The 16,761-nt window shown below is 39.9% G+C and overlaps 1 protein-coding gene across 3 annotated transcripts in view; it reads left to right on the top strand.

Annotated features, from left to right (window-relative positions):
* LOC136877577 (activating signal cointegrator 1 complex subunit 1) overlaps positions 1-13,606 on the top strand; it is a 148,272-nt gene extending 134,666 nt beyond the window's left edge. For all 3 annotated transcript variants that reach the window (XM_067151730.2, XM_067151729.2, XM_067151732.2), the window contains exon 9: positions 13,379-13,606. In XM_067151730.2, coding sequence (XP_067007831.2) covers positions 13,379-13,498 — 120 coding nt within the window. In that variant the 3' untranslated portion in view covers positions 13,499-13,606. The remainder of the gene's footprint in view (positions 1-13,378) is intronic.
* Positions 13,607-16,761: the final 3,155 nt, after the last annotated feature.

The raw sequence follows: 16,761 nt of genomic DNA, 5'->3' as shown, positions 1-16,761 counted from the left end.
GAGTCAAAATGTCTTCAGTTTTCTCAAAGATCTTGTGTTGTGTGGCCAGGGTCAAGTCATTAGCATAGCAGAACTTCCTGGATATTGTTTCTGGAAGATCAGAGATGTACAGATTAAACAGTAGTGGTGATAAAACTGATCCTTGGGGCAAACCATTATGCAGTTTTCTCACTGAGCTTTTCTTTTCACCTAAACAGACCTGGAATTTCCTGTCGCTGATCATGTTGTTGATAAGCTGTGCAATCGTTCTGCAGGGTATAGCTCTGAGTAATTTATAAATCAATCCTTCCTTCCAAACGGTATCAAAGGCAGCAGTGAGATCCACAAAGACAGCAGATGTTTTAAGCTTTTGCTGGTATCCGGCCTCAATGTAAGATGTTAATGAAAGTACTTGATCACAGCAGTTTCGGTTAGGTCTGAAGCCTGCCTGATCCACAGGAATGAGTTCTAAAATGGTTGATCCAATTCTGTTGTAGGTAAGCCTTTCAAAGAGTTTGTAGCAACAGCTAAGGAGAGCTATTGGTCTGTTTTCAGGTTTTCCAGGCTTCAATATGGAAATAATTTTAGCTTTCTTGAAGTCAGGTGGGATTTGTCCAGTCTGAAGAATGTCCGTGTAGAACTGTGCCATCCATCTCTTTTCATTGTCTCCCATATGTATGAGGAATTCTGGATGAATTCCATCGAATCCAGGTGCCTTACCAGGTTTTAGTTCTTTGAAAGCCTCTTGAACAGCAAGGGCTGTAAAGGGGCGTGAATAACTAGAAATGCGAGGTGCTGATGATTTCAGACCACAAAGCTGGCATCTAACATACTTTGTATGCTTCTTATCAGCTGGAGCTCGGGAAGTTGTTACAATATGGGAAGCTATTTGGTCAGTTGTCACCTGAGGTTGACCCTTCACTACTGGTGCACCTTCTTCTAGAATTCTAAGAAGGCCCCAGACCTTTCTGCTAGAATGAGTAAAACCTAAGCTTTCGACAGTTTCAACCCACTTTTGTCTGCGGCGATCATCCAAGCTAGCCAGAAGTTTGTTAGCAGTTTCTGCATCTCTGTTTTGTTGGAAATTCTTAAATAATTCCTCATTCTGGGCATTCCAGCCAGGAACATATTCTTTCCGATAACCTCTGGGCATACATTTCTTAGCAGTAGATATAACTGCGCCAACAAGACGTTGATAACTTTGGTGATTTGGGGGAATCCAATGAATGCATTTATCTAGTTCTACAGAGAATGCAGACCAATCAGCTTTCTGGAAATTCCATCGGGGACGTGGCGTTGAACGTATAATGGGAATTGTGACACTAAATTCGAGTATTACTGGTCTGTGCTGGCTATGAGGGAAATCTCCCATCACTTTTCATGTAGTGTGCGAGGGATTTCCATTTATATTGGAGCTGACAAAGCATAAATCTGGATTTGAATCTCTACCCCATGCAGCTGATCAAAAAAATCGAGTTTTAGCATCAAATACTAGATGGAGGTTATTACTTTCGCACCAGTCCATTAATTTAAGTCCACAATCATCTGTTTTAGAATACTTCCAGAGTTGATGATGACTGTTGAGATCCCCCACATAAATTGCAGGATGTTCTGCAGTTGGTACAACATACTGAGGCCATAAAATGCATGGTGGTTAGTAGATGTTGATGATCGAGACATTATTCAGTCGGACGACAACCTGATGGACATTTTCTTCTGTGCTTTGAGATGGTAGCTCAGCTTCTTTGACGTCATTACGGACATGTGTGGTCACTCCATATGCTTCATGGTAATTTTCTCCTAGTGCTGTGTACCCAGCAATACGACCTCTAGTACTGAGTTTTTCTTCATTAGCAACATGCGTCTCTTGAAGGACAACAACATCTATGCTGTTCTCTCTGAGTACTTTTGAGAGATAATCACACTTTGCTCTGCTGATACTTTCTATATTGAGTTGGAAAATATGAATAGTGGGACCAATGTTTCTTGTTAAAGAGCTCTGAGAAGAGCTGTTTTCACATGGTGTCTTTGACATAATTTGATAGCCAGGAGATCCTAGGATAGACTGGCTGCCTATTGCTGTTGCTCGCTTAGCACGTGCAGGGTAATGTTAACTGTATCTTTGCTATGATCATTCTGTCACTGATCTTCTTCACCTGCTCTACATATTCCAGGACATCCTTTCTAATGATCAATCCTACTCCATATGCAGCATCCTGTCCTCCACTGTAAAACAGCCTGTACCCTTCATTCGGTTTTCTTTCCCCTCTTCTTCTCCATTTTGTTTCACTAAGACCAAGGATGGCTGTCCTTCTCTTTCATGAACTCTATTTATAATGTCCAATAACGGACCATTTATATTGGTATTATAAATTTACTCATTCGGGACAAATATTTCAACTTCCCTATGGCAATCAACATCTATATCATATAATGGCCAAGCAGGCATCAATTTTTGGAAATGAGACAAAGTCTCTCATAGTGCATTGGCACTGCTGGTAGCACCAAGTAGCCTACGCAGTGACCTCCCTCTCCAAACTCAGAAACGATCACGCCTATTTTTATTACGGCAGGGGAACTCCTCATCTTTAACTTCTGTACCCTGCCGTGCTGACTAGAATAATTAGGCCAGACACCAAAAGGAAGTCGGCGTCCCCATAATGCCTAACATCATCCTCAAAGGCGTTGATCTCAGCCTCACGGACGAATCACTTCTCCGTTCCCTCCGTAACAGCGGCGTTCCAGCCACTAATGCCTCCAGGATACTGGAAAACCACCTGCCAACTGACAAATTCCTGGTACAACTAGCCACCCCACAAGACGTCCATCAGGCACTGTTATATGGAATATACATTCATGGACGGCAGTTCATCACGGATCCATGCCCGAAACATCTGGAACAGGAATTTGAACCGAAACCGGGAACCCAGCCGCCTGCTTACACTCCTCCTCCACCATCACCGAAACCTTGCACCCAGCCACCTCCCTACATCCCGCCACACCAGCTCCCGTCCTATACGTATACAAACCCAACGACAACCATTACCACCGCTACCGCTACCTATCTAACCCCCACCTCCTGCAAAACCCCCATAACCACCACAGTCCCGTCACATACCTCCCCTATAATGATGTCTCCCATCTCCCCAATCAGCTCACCCAACCCAGCAGCTCGGCCACCCACACCCACCAAGGAAGCATCTGAAACAGCAAGACCAGCAACACCACCACCGCCCGAATCCAATAGAAGATCACCACCACCGGAATGCAACCCCAGCTGCGTTGTGAGGGGCGTAAATCTAGGAATACCAACAAACCTCATCAGCCAGGAACTGCGCCTCGCCGGACTCCACTTAAAACGAGCAACCAGAATCCACAATGAAACCGGGCCCACCTTCATGCTGTGACTCCATCTCCAAACAACAGAGGAAGTCCAGCGACTTATACAGCAGGGGATAAAACTTTTCGGCCACCACCACCAAGTGGAGCCATCTCGATCTCCCCCGCAACCCTCCTCCCACCCCACCACTCCGCGAAACCGTGCCCAGCTTCCCAACCCTCAATCCCACCCGTCCAACCTACAAAACCGCTCCTACCTTCTCCAGGTACTCCTCATATCCTTACTAAACTTCTCTTCCCTTTACCAGCAAACCTTCAACTTACTTTTCCCAACCTCCCAACAGTGACTAATTATATCTGTACTGTAACCATATTGTAACTCAATGTAACCAAATTGTAAATCATAATGTAATAACCTTTGTAACCAAAATTCAATAAAAAGCAAAAGAGCAGATCTACACCCTTAGCCAAGAGGCCCCATCATCACATCACCAAACTAAAACACCCTTCTTTTATCATCAAACCCCATCAAATCCCCAAACCCTGCCAAATCTCCTGGCCAGAGAGAAGGCGTAACCTTCTAGGTGGCCCGCCCCTTCCCTTGGTCCCTTGGTCCCTTGGTCCTTGGCCTCCATGGTATGCACTAGCCATGCGTCTTGGTGGGTGTGCAAGGTACCAACTGATGAGCCCAATTTAGCACATGGGGGCGAAACTCTGGCAACCAGGAATGAGTTAGCTGGAAAATTTAGAATGTCCAATAACAGACCATTTATATTGGTATTATAAATTTATTAATTCAGGACAAATATTTCAAGTTCCCTATGGGAATCAACATCTATATCATCTCTATCAGCTCTTCGGTCTTGCCTGTCAGGGTTAGGATGTTGACTGTCCCAGTTGTGATACTGGTCTCCCACTTCTCATAGCTCCCCCAGTACCTGGAGAACTGCGTGTCTTCTGCAGGGGATGTCCTAGCATTTTCCAAGGCCGCACCAAATTCGCATCCATTTTTAGGCTGTTTTTATAATGTATTTGCCACTTCCAAAGGCATTTTAGAGCGGCTGGCAGCACGTGGAGTACAGACACCTTCTGCAGCCACCCCTAACCTGGAAACAGATGCTGCTTGATGGGTTCCAGTGTCATTACCTACACTACGGGGACCATCACCCCACCTTAGAGAACTCATCCGCCTGAAGCCGTTGGTCCTCTTAGGAGGTCAGGTTATGTCTCTCCGCCTGACACTTGGCGCAGATCAACAAATTATTAAACAAATTAATTTAAAACACCACGTAACCGATACTTGATTTCTTGCCTTTGGGCAGAATTATTAAAACACTTGGCGCAGAGTCGCTAGCTGTACAGTCTACTGTATTACTGTAGTGGACTGGACTGGCCAGACTATGTTCACTTAAATATCAAATTCCTATAGCAGGCCCCATGGTGTAAGGGTATACCTCTCAACCGGAGGCCTTGGATTCGATTTCCAGCCAGGTCAGGTACTTTTACCTCGATCTGAGGGCTGTTTTTAGGTTCACTAAGCCTATGTGATTACAATTGAAGAGCTGATAGTGAGATGGTGGCCCTGATCTATAAAGCCAAGAATAACAGCCGAGAGGATTTATCATGTTGACCACGCTTCATTTCGTAATATGCAGCAGCCCATTGGCTGAGCAGCAGTTGCTTGGTAGGCCTAGGCTCATCAGGGCTTTTGTGCCACTGGGCTTTGTTTGGATTATATTCTTCTTGGTTTTGAATTATAAAAGAGATACAATCCACTGTCCATAAAGTTCCGCTAGTTCTTCACTGGCTGTCGTACTCATCTGTCAGAAGTGCACACTTTACAGTATGCTTCATGCAAATGTACTTTTGACCATTCGTGCACATACCACTTATCTTACTATTCTGCTGCCATGTACAAAAACTGCATCTTCCAGGTACACCTGTGGCTTTGATGATTTTTGTCTGTCAGGAATGCCAGCAAGCTGCTGGACTTGAACTTTCACTTGCTGAGGGAGGCTCTCTACTGTAACTCTACAATTTGAATGTTAGGCACATACAGATTGAGATTATATCGTGATGTTCAGGAAGAAATGTAAAAAACATGGGGAAAAAAAGGAAAAGAAAACCAGAATGACACTCGGTAATTGCAATGTTAACAGCAGAAAATTCAGCAGCCACAGTTAGTCGTACATGGAAGTTATGACCGTGTTGATACAGTTCTACAATACACACATACCTTTACTACCACATTCTATAATTGAGCGTAACCAGCCTGAGTTATCAACAGTGAATGCAGGGAAAGGTACATGACATGGTGGTTATATCTTTTGCTTGCAAAGCACATGAGAAATAAAATATAATACATAGAGTCTGAAAGACAATGCACAACTAATTAAGGGTCGACACCCTAACCATTGTATCGAATTATTCCTTTTGTTTTTTTTTATGAACAGTTCATTAACAGCTTCTACAGACTTTTCTAGGATCTGGTTTTTAAGCATTTCATCCTGCTGCAAACAGTTAGAAGGAACACTTTTTCATGTTTATATGTAGCATTGAGGTTCTTTTATTCTTCATTACACTGTCTTTTGCCTGAGGTAAATCGCCAGATGAGGTTCTAGCAGTTTTACACACTTCTGAATGTGTAAAGGCCGGTCTCCACTGATTAACATTTAACACCAACATGTTAAATTGAACATGTAGAATTGACATGTATGTTGTCATTGCGTCTTCCAATTGACTTTGCATGTTGTTGAGGTTAACACTTTTAACATGTTGGCATGTTTTTCTCTCCAAGTGGTAAACTTGTCAAGTCAATTCGTTGTTTGTGAGATGTCGGCACAGTTTCGACAACTTCCGTGATGTTTCTATGCCAACAGATAGCTTAAATGACATGCTTCTCATGAAAAGAGTAGGATTATAGTCACAAGCTACAAATGCAGTACACGCACATGTGTTGTTCTCTCTGCACTATACTAAAATTTAGTCAGAAATGAAGTGCAGCAAGGAGACCACTCTGGACTTAATTAATGATATAATAGAAAGGCCTTCCATGTGAAATGTCTCATTGAAGGAATACCGACATAAAACGAGGAGAGCCGACATTTTCCAGAAATTACATAAAATCAGCTTCATGGTCCGTATCGCACTTCAATAGATTCACAATTAAGTATTTGATTTATTTTCCACCTAGTCGATACAATGATTGCTTAAGGCAATTTTTAATGGTCAAAAGTGGTACATGTTTCGTATATTATCAACATCTTCAGCCACATAACACTGTTTAGATGAAAAATATATAAAACTGACACAGTAATGCTTTAGAGGAAGTGTCCTTAAAATTAACATAAAATTAATCTTATGTTAATTTTAAGGACACTTCCTCTAAAGCATTACTTTGTCAATTTTATAGGACACTTCCTTTAAAGCATTACTTTGTCAATTTTATATATTTTTCATCTAAACAGTGTTATGTGGCTGAAGATGTTGATAATATACGAAACATGTACCACTTTTGACCATTAAAAATTGCCTTAAGCAATCATTGTATCGACTAGGTGGAAAATAAATTAAATACTTAATTGTGAATGAATTTTCCAGAAACTCGAAATTACCTATAATTGCTCCTGCGAGTGTATTGAAAAAAAAAAAAAACCTAGCCTCCTTCCACTCCCAGTACAATCGGTAATTGTAAAAAGTTCAGAAAAGTCAGAAGTCACGGATGGGAGTGGTCGAAGTTTATACTGTGCGAAAAAAAGAGTCATCCCAAGACGCAGGTGAAGTGGAATAGCTGCTCGTGACTGAGTGTCCTCCTTTCTTATGGTAGGAAGTATTTTTTCCAAAGCTACATTAAAATCATGCTCAGACATCCTCAGAAATTTTTTTAAATCCAAACCTGTCTTCTACTTTTAGCTCATTCAGAATGTCATCCACATTGTTCCTTTTATAGAGGTATTGTCTTACTCACATTCTCCTTTCCTTCCTTCTCAAGGTCGTGTAAGAAGCAACAGTGGTAATAACAAAGGCCAAATCCTCTTCATCTGAGTCCATTGTCCTTGTTTGAAAATACAAGACACCACCTGAATGTATTACCACAAACTGATATGAACTACCTGTATATAAACAAAGGACGTCAAGTTTAATAATAATGATATTTGCTTTACGTCCCACTAACTACTATTACAGTTTTCGGGGACATCGAGGTGCCGGAATTTTGTCCTGCAGTTCTTTTACGTGCCAGTAAATCTACTGGCACGAGGTGACGTATATGAGCACCTTCAAATACCACTGGACTGAACCAGGATCAAACCTGCCAAGTTAGGGTCAGAAGGCCAGTGCCTAAACCATCTGAACCACTCAGCCCGGTGAAGTCAAGTTTAACATGTTCATAAATGTGGACACAATATTAAATGAAACAGTATTTAACATTTAACAGTTAACATGTTGATGGTGTCACCAGTTAACATAACAGTTTAAACATGTTGTTATTAAATGTTGATCAGTGGAAACTGGCCTTTATACAAACACTGCATAACATTACTTGACTGTTATTTTCATTAGTAGTGAACCTTAACTAGGTCCAATTTCTTTAACAAGACGTCAAAAACTTCTTGGTGGCTACCGTCTTTGATGATCCAGAATTATCTTCATCGCTGTGAACAACACTGCATTATCACATATGCTTTTTAGATGTTTTCTGCACGTCATCTTCATTCACCAATGGATCATATGTTTTCGATACTGGTAACAACTGTATATTTCCATTATCCTTTCTAAAAATAGTATTAAACTCTATTTCACTGTATGGCTTGTTATGGAATACAAGTTTTCAGACTGAGTGGCCAGCAGTTAATATAAACTTAAATATCTGAAACTTCATTGCTGCTTGCTGTTATAGTATGAACATTGCTAGAAGTAGAATTGCCTCAATGTGGATGGCTGCACGGTATAACTACCACATTGTCATTTTATAATTTGTATAAAACGTGTATTATTGCTGTTATTTTCTTGGAAATACATGTAGTAAAAAACATTATTTTCACCAACATCAGTTTTGTTGTTTATTGGAAATTTTAGTAAGGGGGTATTTTTCTGAATAAAGTCTTTGTCTGTATGGCAGATTGTGCTGATAAACTGCAATCTAATATCTCGGAGCTGGAAAAGAGGTGCAGCGAATATGATATGAAAATTAGCCTTTCCAAGACTAATGTAATGTCAGGTTGGAAATAACTGGAGCAGGTGGATCATTTCAAGACTTTCATGACAATAGTATAGTGAGACTGAATTAAGTTGCATCAGATCTAAAGAAGAGCTGGTTTGATAGCTCGGACGGTAGAGCGCTGGCCTTCTGAGCCCAACTTGACAGGTTTCATCCTGGCTCAGTCCAATGATATTTCAAGGTACTCAAATACGTCAGCCTTGTGTCAGTAGATTTGTCGATGATAATGTCATCCGTTTAATCGAATCCGACCATCAGCAATTCTATGAATTAGCGCTCTCCAAGTTGTCCTGTTCCACAATGTCTCCTTTAGTTGTTCCAGGGTGAGGGTGGTGTTTTTTTTTAATGGTATCTAACCATCGATTCTCTGGCAACCTGGTCTTCTTATAATGCTGATCATTCCTAGCATGATTGCTTTTTCCAGTGTATCTGTTCGCATAAACGTGACCAAAGTATACTAATCTCAGCTTTGTAATCATACCATCCAGTGACATACTGAGCTTAATGCACTCTAAATGCCTTACTGGTGATTTTTTCAGTCCATGGTATTCGTAAGAGTCTTTTCCAACACCAGAGCTCAAAAGCATCGATCTTCCTCTTGTCTGCCAGTTTCAGCATCCCGCTCTGACATTCATATGTGAACAGTGGGAATATAATCGCATTGACTAATCTGTACTTGGTAGCCAAACTGATATCTCTGATCTTCCAGATCAGGGACATAGTTATCACAGCAATTTGTCCAAGCAAAATCCGTCTTTTAATTTCAGGACCACAATCTCCACTTTTACTGATTTTGACTCCCAAGAAGATGAAATCCTCCACATTCTGTATCTCCTCCCCATTTAGCCTTAGACAAACAGTACCACACTCATCCATAGTCATAAATTTGGTCTTTTTAATATTGAGATACAGGCCCATTTTTTCACTTCCATCTATAATGCAGGAAATTAAAAGCTTCAGATCTTCTGTTTCTGCTAGCAGGGTTGTATCATCAGCATATCTCAAATTGTTTATAGTTCTTCCTCTAATCTTCACACCAATGTCGAGTTCCTCTCAATTTAACTTCCGCATAATTATTTCTGTGTACACATTGAAAAGGAATGGTGAAAGAATCCAGCCTTGACAGACACCCTTTTCAATTTTAAACCATTCATTGTCACCATATCGTGTGCGATCTGCTGCCTCTTGTTCTGTATAAAGCGAATGTATCATCTGAGTCAGATATAAGGGTACCCCCAAGTCCAGCAAGGCTTTCCATAGTTTGTCATGCTCAACACAGTCAAAGGCTTTTCTATAGTCAACAAAACACATGTAGACTGTTTTCTGGTATTCAAGTGCTTTTTCCATGATCCACCGCAGATTAGCAATATGATCGCGGGAGCCACAACTTTGATAGAAAGCAGCTTGAACATCAGGTAACTGAGCTTCAAGGACGGGTGCAAGATGTTTTTGTATGATTTTTAGAAGAACTTTGCTAGCATGTGGAATCAAAGCTATAGTATGATAATTTGAGCAGTCACTGACATCTCCTTTTTTTTAAGCAGTGAGATAAAGATTGATCTTTTCCATCCCCTTGGCCAGGTGGTAGTTTGCTATATCTTCTGGCACAAAGCAGTGATAGCGGCCAAAGGGACAGGCTTTAGCAGTTCACCTGGGATACAATCGAAACCAGGAGCTTTGTTATCGGGTAACTGTTTTAGTGCCCATTCCACTTCTTCATGCAGGATATCTGGTTCTAATTCACATGGTTCAACGCTACATGGTGGAACAGTTTTGCCATTGTGGGAATATAACTGTTCAGTATCAGTGTTGCCAACTTATATTTTCAAGATCCGCTAAATACTACTAAAAATCCGCTAAAATTCCGCCAAGAAATCCGATCTCAAATAACGAGCAATAAAACGAGCAATAATAATAATAATAATAATAATAATAAAATGGCGCATGGTTTTTAGTGCCACAAGTGTCCGAGGAAATGTTCGGCTCGCCAGGTGCAGGTCTTTTGATTTGACGCCTGTAGGTGACCTGCACGTCGCGATGAGGATGAAATGATGATGAAGACGACACATACACCCAGCCACTGTGCCAGCGAAATTAACCAATGATGGTTAAAATTTCCGACCCTGCCGGGAATCGAACCCGGGGCCCCTGTGACCAAAGGCCAGCACGCTAACCATTTAGCCATGGAGCCGGACATAATAATAATAATAATAATAATAATAATAATAATAATAATAATAATAATAATAATGAAAGTAAATGTCTGCACACACCTAAAAAAACCAAACCAAACCCCAAACCCCATGTCACTATAGCCCTTGAAGGGCCTTGGCCTACCAAGCGACCGCTGCTCAGCCCGAAGGCCTGCAGATTACGAGGTGTCATGTGGTCAGCACGACGAATCCTCTCGGCCATTATTCTTGGCTTTCTAGACCGCTGCACACACCTGATCTGTGAATTTCACTGTGATTAATCTCCTGCCTGCAAGCCGGCGAACTAAAACTTGTAGGCGTTTTAGTGCCGGGTGCAAACTAGGTGAAATCCTGAATCCCCTATCTCAAGGGCCACACACAAAACAGGTCAGTTCATTAAACGGTCTTCCTTCATAACATAAATATAAATTCTACTCTCTCACAGTTTCATTATCTGTCTCATTCGTCAACTAAGAGATAAGTGCCCTTTCCCGACGCATTACAAATTGATGATACTGTGATCTCTGATCTCATAACATCAAATCCAAATAACATGTTTTCCTCGTGTGACTGCTAGCTCCTGACAAGAAATACGGAATAGCTCGGACACAGACTGGAATACAAATTTTAAAACACGTGAAATGGATAAAACACTAAGTTCCGCTATAATAAATCTAGAATTCCACCAAAAAATCCGCTGTCCGCTAAATGATATATTTCTACGCCGACAGTCTTCTAATTCCGCCAAATTTAGCGGAATATCCACTAAGTTGGCAACACTGTTCAGTATACTCACGCCATCTGTTCTTAATACTTTCTTGTGCAATCAGGATCTTCCCATCCTTGCATCTTATTGCTTCTTTACGAGCACTAAAAGGAGTTTATAATTTTCATGTTCCATATTGATGACAATATAATTATTGTAGATAAATGAGGTAATCCACCTAATCAATAGAATATAAAATTAGTACTTCAATTTATTTTAATTATGGTACTAGTTTTGGCCTATTTATATTAAGCCATCATCAGCCATAAGGTCTTAAAACACTTAAAAAACGAATTGGCCATACATACAATAAAAATAATAGCATAATACTTGAAAATCGTTTGATCTAATATTCAATATACACTAAAATAAGTCTTGAAGTAGTAATTTTATATTTAATAATTAGGTGGATTACCTCATTTATCTACAACAATCACTAAAAAGAGTTCAAGCTTTCTTTACCTGCATGAAAAAGTTCTGATTGTGACCCTTCTTGGAGTCCTCTTGTAATTGGTGGCACTGCTGACTCCAGTCTTGTCTTTCCTTGCAGCTTGTCAAAAATCTGCATTCAGCTGTCTAACCAGATCTCTATTACCATTAGCCTTGACTGATCTGTAATCTATAGGGTATGTGCAGAGAGCCATTTGTGACGCTTCTTTAGTTTCTTGTACGGTATGTGTTCTTGTGCTGTTGAACTAATGATGGACTCTATTTCTTGCCACAGCTCATCAGGATGCTTTTCATCAGTCTCAAGCAATTCAGATCTGTTCTTAAGCTCAATTGAGTATGAGGTTTGGACCTTAGAGAGATCATACTTTTTTTGGAGGAGCAGGCTTCTTAATTTTGCAAAATTTAACTCTAATTTTGGCTGCAAGTAGTTGATGATCTGAGTCACAGTCTACACCAGGAAAGGTTTTTGCAGAATGGATGGAGCTACTCCAGTGTTGGCTGCATAAAATGTAATCTATCTGGTTGCGATATACACCATCAGGGGATGTCCAGATATACAGCCGACGGTTAGGTTGTTTGAACAGGTGTTGATGATGCTAAACTGATTTTTCATGCAGAACTGGAACAGTCGGTCACCAGCATCTTTGCGCTCCTCTAGAACAAAGCTACCAGTGATGCTGAGGCCTCTTTGTGCCTCTATTTTTGCATTGAAGTCACCCATGATATAAATGATATCCTTTTTAAGCATCTAGATTTTCTTCTAATATAGAAGAGAAGGATTCAATTTCATCCTCTGATGCCACTGACGTTGGAGCATAGACTTGTAAAATAGTGATATTGAGTGGTTTCCATCATAAACGGATGGCTAAAATATGGTCATTAACTACAGTTGCTGCAATTTCCTTGTTTGCAATGAAAGCTACACCATTCTGATTTCTGTTGTCATTTCAAGAATAATTGATCATAGATTTACTGGCATGTAAAAGAATTCTGGCACCTCAGTACCTTCAAAAACCGTAAAAGTGCAGTTAGTGAGACGTAAAAATAATAACATTATTATTAGAAAAACAGAAAAATGGATGACACAAAGAGAGAAAACATTTTATAGTACTGTAGTTTAGACTTAGTTGTCCATTTTCTGACCTGTGGCTGTTCCTTCCCCTTACTCAGTATTGCACATCTTTGAGGGATCAGGACTTTCCTTTCTTGAATCAGGAAGCTGATGAACTGCTCTACATACAGTATATTGACTCTTTAAAGTCAATTATTGAACAATCACCCAACCATATGTGGTACGTTGCTTTTAGAAATGGCAAGGCAGCAAGAATAGTAATTTAGCAGGGTAACTCTCTCTCTCTGTACTGACTTGTTTTTAATGAGTACCATAAAATACATCAGTATTTAAATATGATGGAACTGTTCTTATATTTTTAGATGTTTGAAAATTTCAACTTTGGCGAGCAACAAGTGGACAATATTCATCTATCGCAGAGGTACACTACTTCAAATACTGATGGCTACTACAAAGCCTCCGCAACCATCAGTTTGACTTGACTGGTGGAATAAACACAGTATTTTCATATGAGTGTCTGTAATAATGTGGTTTGTCATGGTAAATGTAAAACAATGATTCTGATATAAAGTAGCCTACTTTTATATATATATATTGGTTTTTGTTTCTTAATGTATCTTTTCTAAATCTGAAGATAAATGTCTGTTGGTTCATCACCCTAGCCTAGTAGCTCCTTTTCGCTTCTAATAATGTACTGGCAGTGCCCTTACAGCAGTTATGATGTCAGATTTTTACTGATTACTGTCTAAAGGCAAGATTACTGCTTTGGATAGAGAAATGAAGTTCTCTTATAATTAAGATATAAATGTGATTCTTATGTAAGTCTAGGAAACAGATGGAGAGCAGCAACTTACCAAGTAAGACCGTGTGAATAGAGTATACATAAGAGAAAAACATTGATCCAGAATTTTCAACTGCAGCCTTTGTAAGTGGAGGATAGAATAAAAATGGGAGAGGTCATTTTTGGCAAGTAGACACCTTGTGAGATGAAAGGAGTGGGGGGGGGGGGGGGCACAGACAGACTAGAGGATGAAAAAAAGAAGCAGTATCTAATGCTAAGGTCAGGTGCTTCCCTGGACTTGAGCATCAGTTGATGTCCAACTGCCAAATCTCTAAGGGTGAGAGACTGGGAACTGTAACTGAAATTAAGAAAGGACCCAAGAAAAACTGACGGATTGTCAGGAGGCCTGATATTTAGTCAGCCCTCCTGACAGTCTTAAATGTCTGGCAGTACTGGGAATTGAACCCAGGTCTCTGAGGATGGCTAATAATGCTAAATGTTATACTACGGAGGAGAGGTATCTTGAAAGAAATTGCTGTCTTTTATACTCATTATTTTTTGTTGTCCCAGAACATGATACAATATTCCTTGTTTGCAAACAGGTATACAGCAAACCAAGCTCCCAAGTTCTCATTATCTGAAAAATTTTGTCTGGAAAGAAACCAGGAACAAGATAAGTACAGTGTCAGTGTTCTCCTTCAAAGATGCAGACAACAGTGCAAAGATGTAGGTATTTGCACATTTCATTGACTATTAAAAGGCATTCGGGGGTCAAACACAAAAAACTGATCTACATCCTCCAGCAGAAACGGTTAGACGTAAAAGATTTCCGCATCTTATAAAATCTTTACTGGAGCCAATGAGCCAGTCAAGATTGGACGAACAAGAACTTCTGGTCAACACTGCTTCTTCCATGAACGAATTAGAGACCTCTGAAATGTGGTTACTTCGGAGAATGCTCAGAATGCACTGGACAGATTCGTAACAAATAATAAAGTATTGAGGAGAGCGTAAGCTGGCAAACATCATCAAAGCCAAGAAAACAGCTTATTTAGGCCATGTTCTACGAGGTAGAATGTGCAGGCTACTACACTTGATATTACAACACAAGCGAAGAGCAGTTAGACCACCGATGTCATGGCTCTAAAGACTGGACTGGCATCAACAACACTGAAAAACTCTTCAGATTAGCTTAAAAAAAAATTTAAAAAAAGGGATTATTTCTCCAGGGTGATCGCTAACGTGTAAGGAACTGGGTATGGCATTTGAAGATTATTGTCTATAAAGTAACTTGTTAAGAATTAAATAGTGAAACTTTACTGTGATTGTTCTTCATGTACAGCATGCAAGTTTATATTTTGGTAATACAATAATATAACCATAGTGTATAGAGGTGGTGTACTGACTCGTTTCTCGTATACAGGCCGGCTGCAGTGTAGCGCTGGTGTATAGCTGAGCTGTGAAACATTGTGCGCTTCCGCATACTCTGGTCCATAGCCATAGTGATTGAAATACTTCAACATAATGTTACATAAAGTATTCCAAACAAAGTATAAACTGAAGTACGTAAAAACCCAAAAGTATATTAACTTTTAAATGATTGATTTGCATACTCACTGAAAACTAGTTTTGAGGACCAAATTACAATCTTATGTACAGTGTCCGAGAACTCAAAAAAATTTCACTCCACATCTCATTTTCATGTTCTTGTTGGAGCTATCATCTGTTACTTCTGTGAGAATGTATTACTTGTGGATGTAGGGTTTCGTTCACATCGAAACTTTACAAAGTTCACAATGAATAAGTTTAGTAGAATATTTTTAAATGTATCCTGCCAAGTGATAAACTAAACATCTGTCCATTATCAAGCCCAGCAGTGGACATTTCAGATTTGGGTATGTGACTTCCCCAATCTTAACACTGTAAGTTCGAATTCTGAATTATATCTTTTAGCTCAACACTAGGAGAACCTGGAAAACAATGGTTGTACAGAGTACTAAACAAAATTTGGGAAGAAAATGAAATCCCAAGTGACGAGGAAGGGAGTGATTATTCCACTATTTAAGAAGGGTGACCGAAAGAAGTGTAACAGCTATAGAGGCTTAACCCTATCTCATGGGTTAAAAATGTATGAGACCATCCTGGCGAGAAAAATCAGAAAATTTGTTGAACCTAAACTTGGGGAAGAACAACATGGATTGAGTGAACAGGTCAATGCTAGACCTCATTGTTTCGACAAGAATGCTCTTTGAAAAATACTGGGAAAAGAATAGAATGGTTATAGTTGTATTCTTGGATATTGAGAAGGCATATGATCATGTACCACATAACCTCATATGGGAATCTCTGAGACATAAAGAAGTGGCAGATGAGATTATAGCTCAAGTAGAACAACTGTATTGAGAGACAAGGAGCTGTGTGCAAATTCAAGGAGGCAGGTCAAACTGTTTTGAACCAAGAGCGGAGTCCAACAAGGAACTTGTCTATCACCACTTCCCTTCCATTGCTATAATGGATGGGATTATAAAAGCAGTGAAAATGAAAGATCAGAAAACAAATGCACTTGTATTTGCTGATGATGTTATGCTATGGGGTAAGACAGAAACAGAAGTTCAAGCTAAACTAGATCTTAGGCAAGAAGAATTTGAAAGAACGGGAATGATCATCAGCCAAACTAAAACTGTCTGTTTAGTGATGAGTCGAAATCCTGAAGAGTGCATTATCAATAACTTCAAATACTTAGGGAACTTTGTTTCTTCTGACAATATCATAAACCAAGAAATAGACAATAGAATACAAGCTGCATCAAAATTCTACCACTCCATTCGTCAATTACTTTGGGATGACTCATTTCCCCAAGCTTGCAAGCCCACGTTGTACAAAACATATCTTGTACCAATTCTAACATACAGAAAGCAGCAACGTTGACTAGATCTTCACAAAGTCGCCTACAGGCCACTGAAA

The sequence above is a fragment of the Anabrus simplex genome, chromosome 7 (assembly GCF_040414725.1).
Source record: "Anabrus simplex isolate iqAnaSimp1 chromosome 7, ASM4041472v1, whole genome shotgun sequence".
Classification (NCBI taxonomy): domain Eukaryota; kingdom Metazoa; phylum Arthropoda; class Insecta; order Orthoptera; family Tettigoniidae; genus Anabrus; species Anabrus simplex.
Note: the sequence above shows the minus strand (reverse complement) of the source record. Positions and strands in the feature narration are given on the sequence as shown.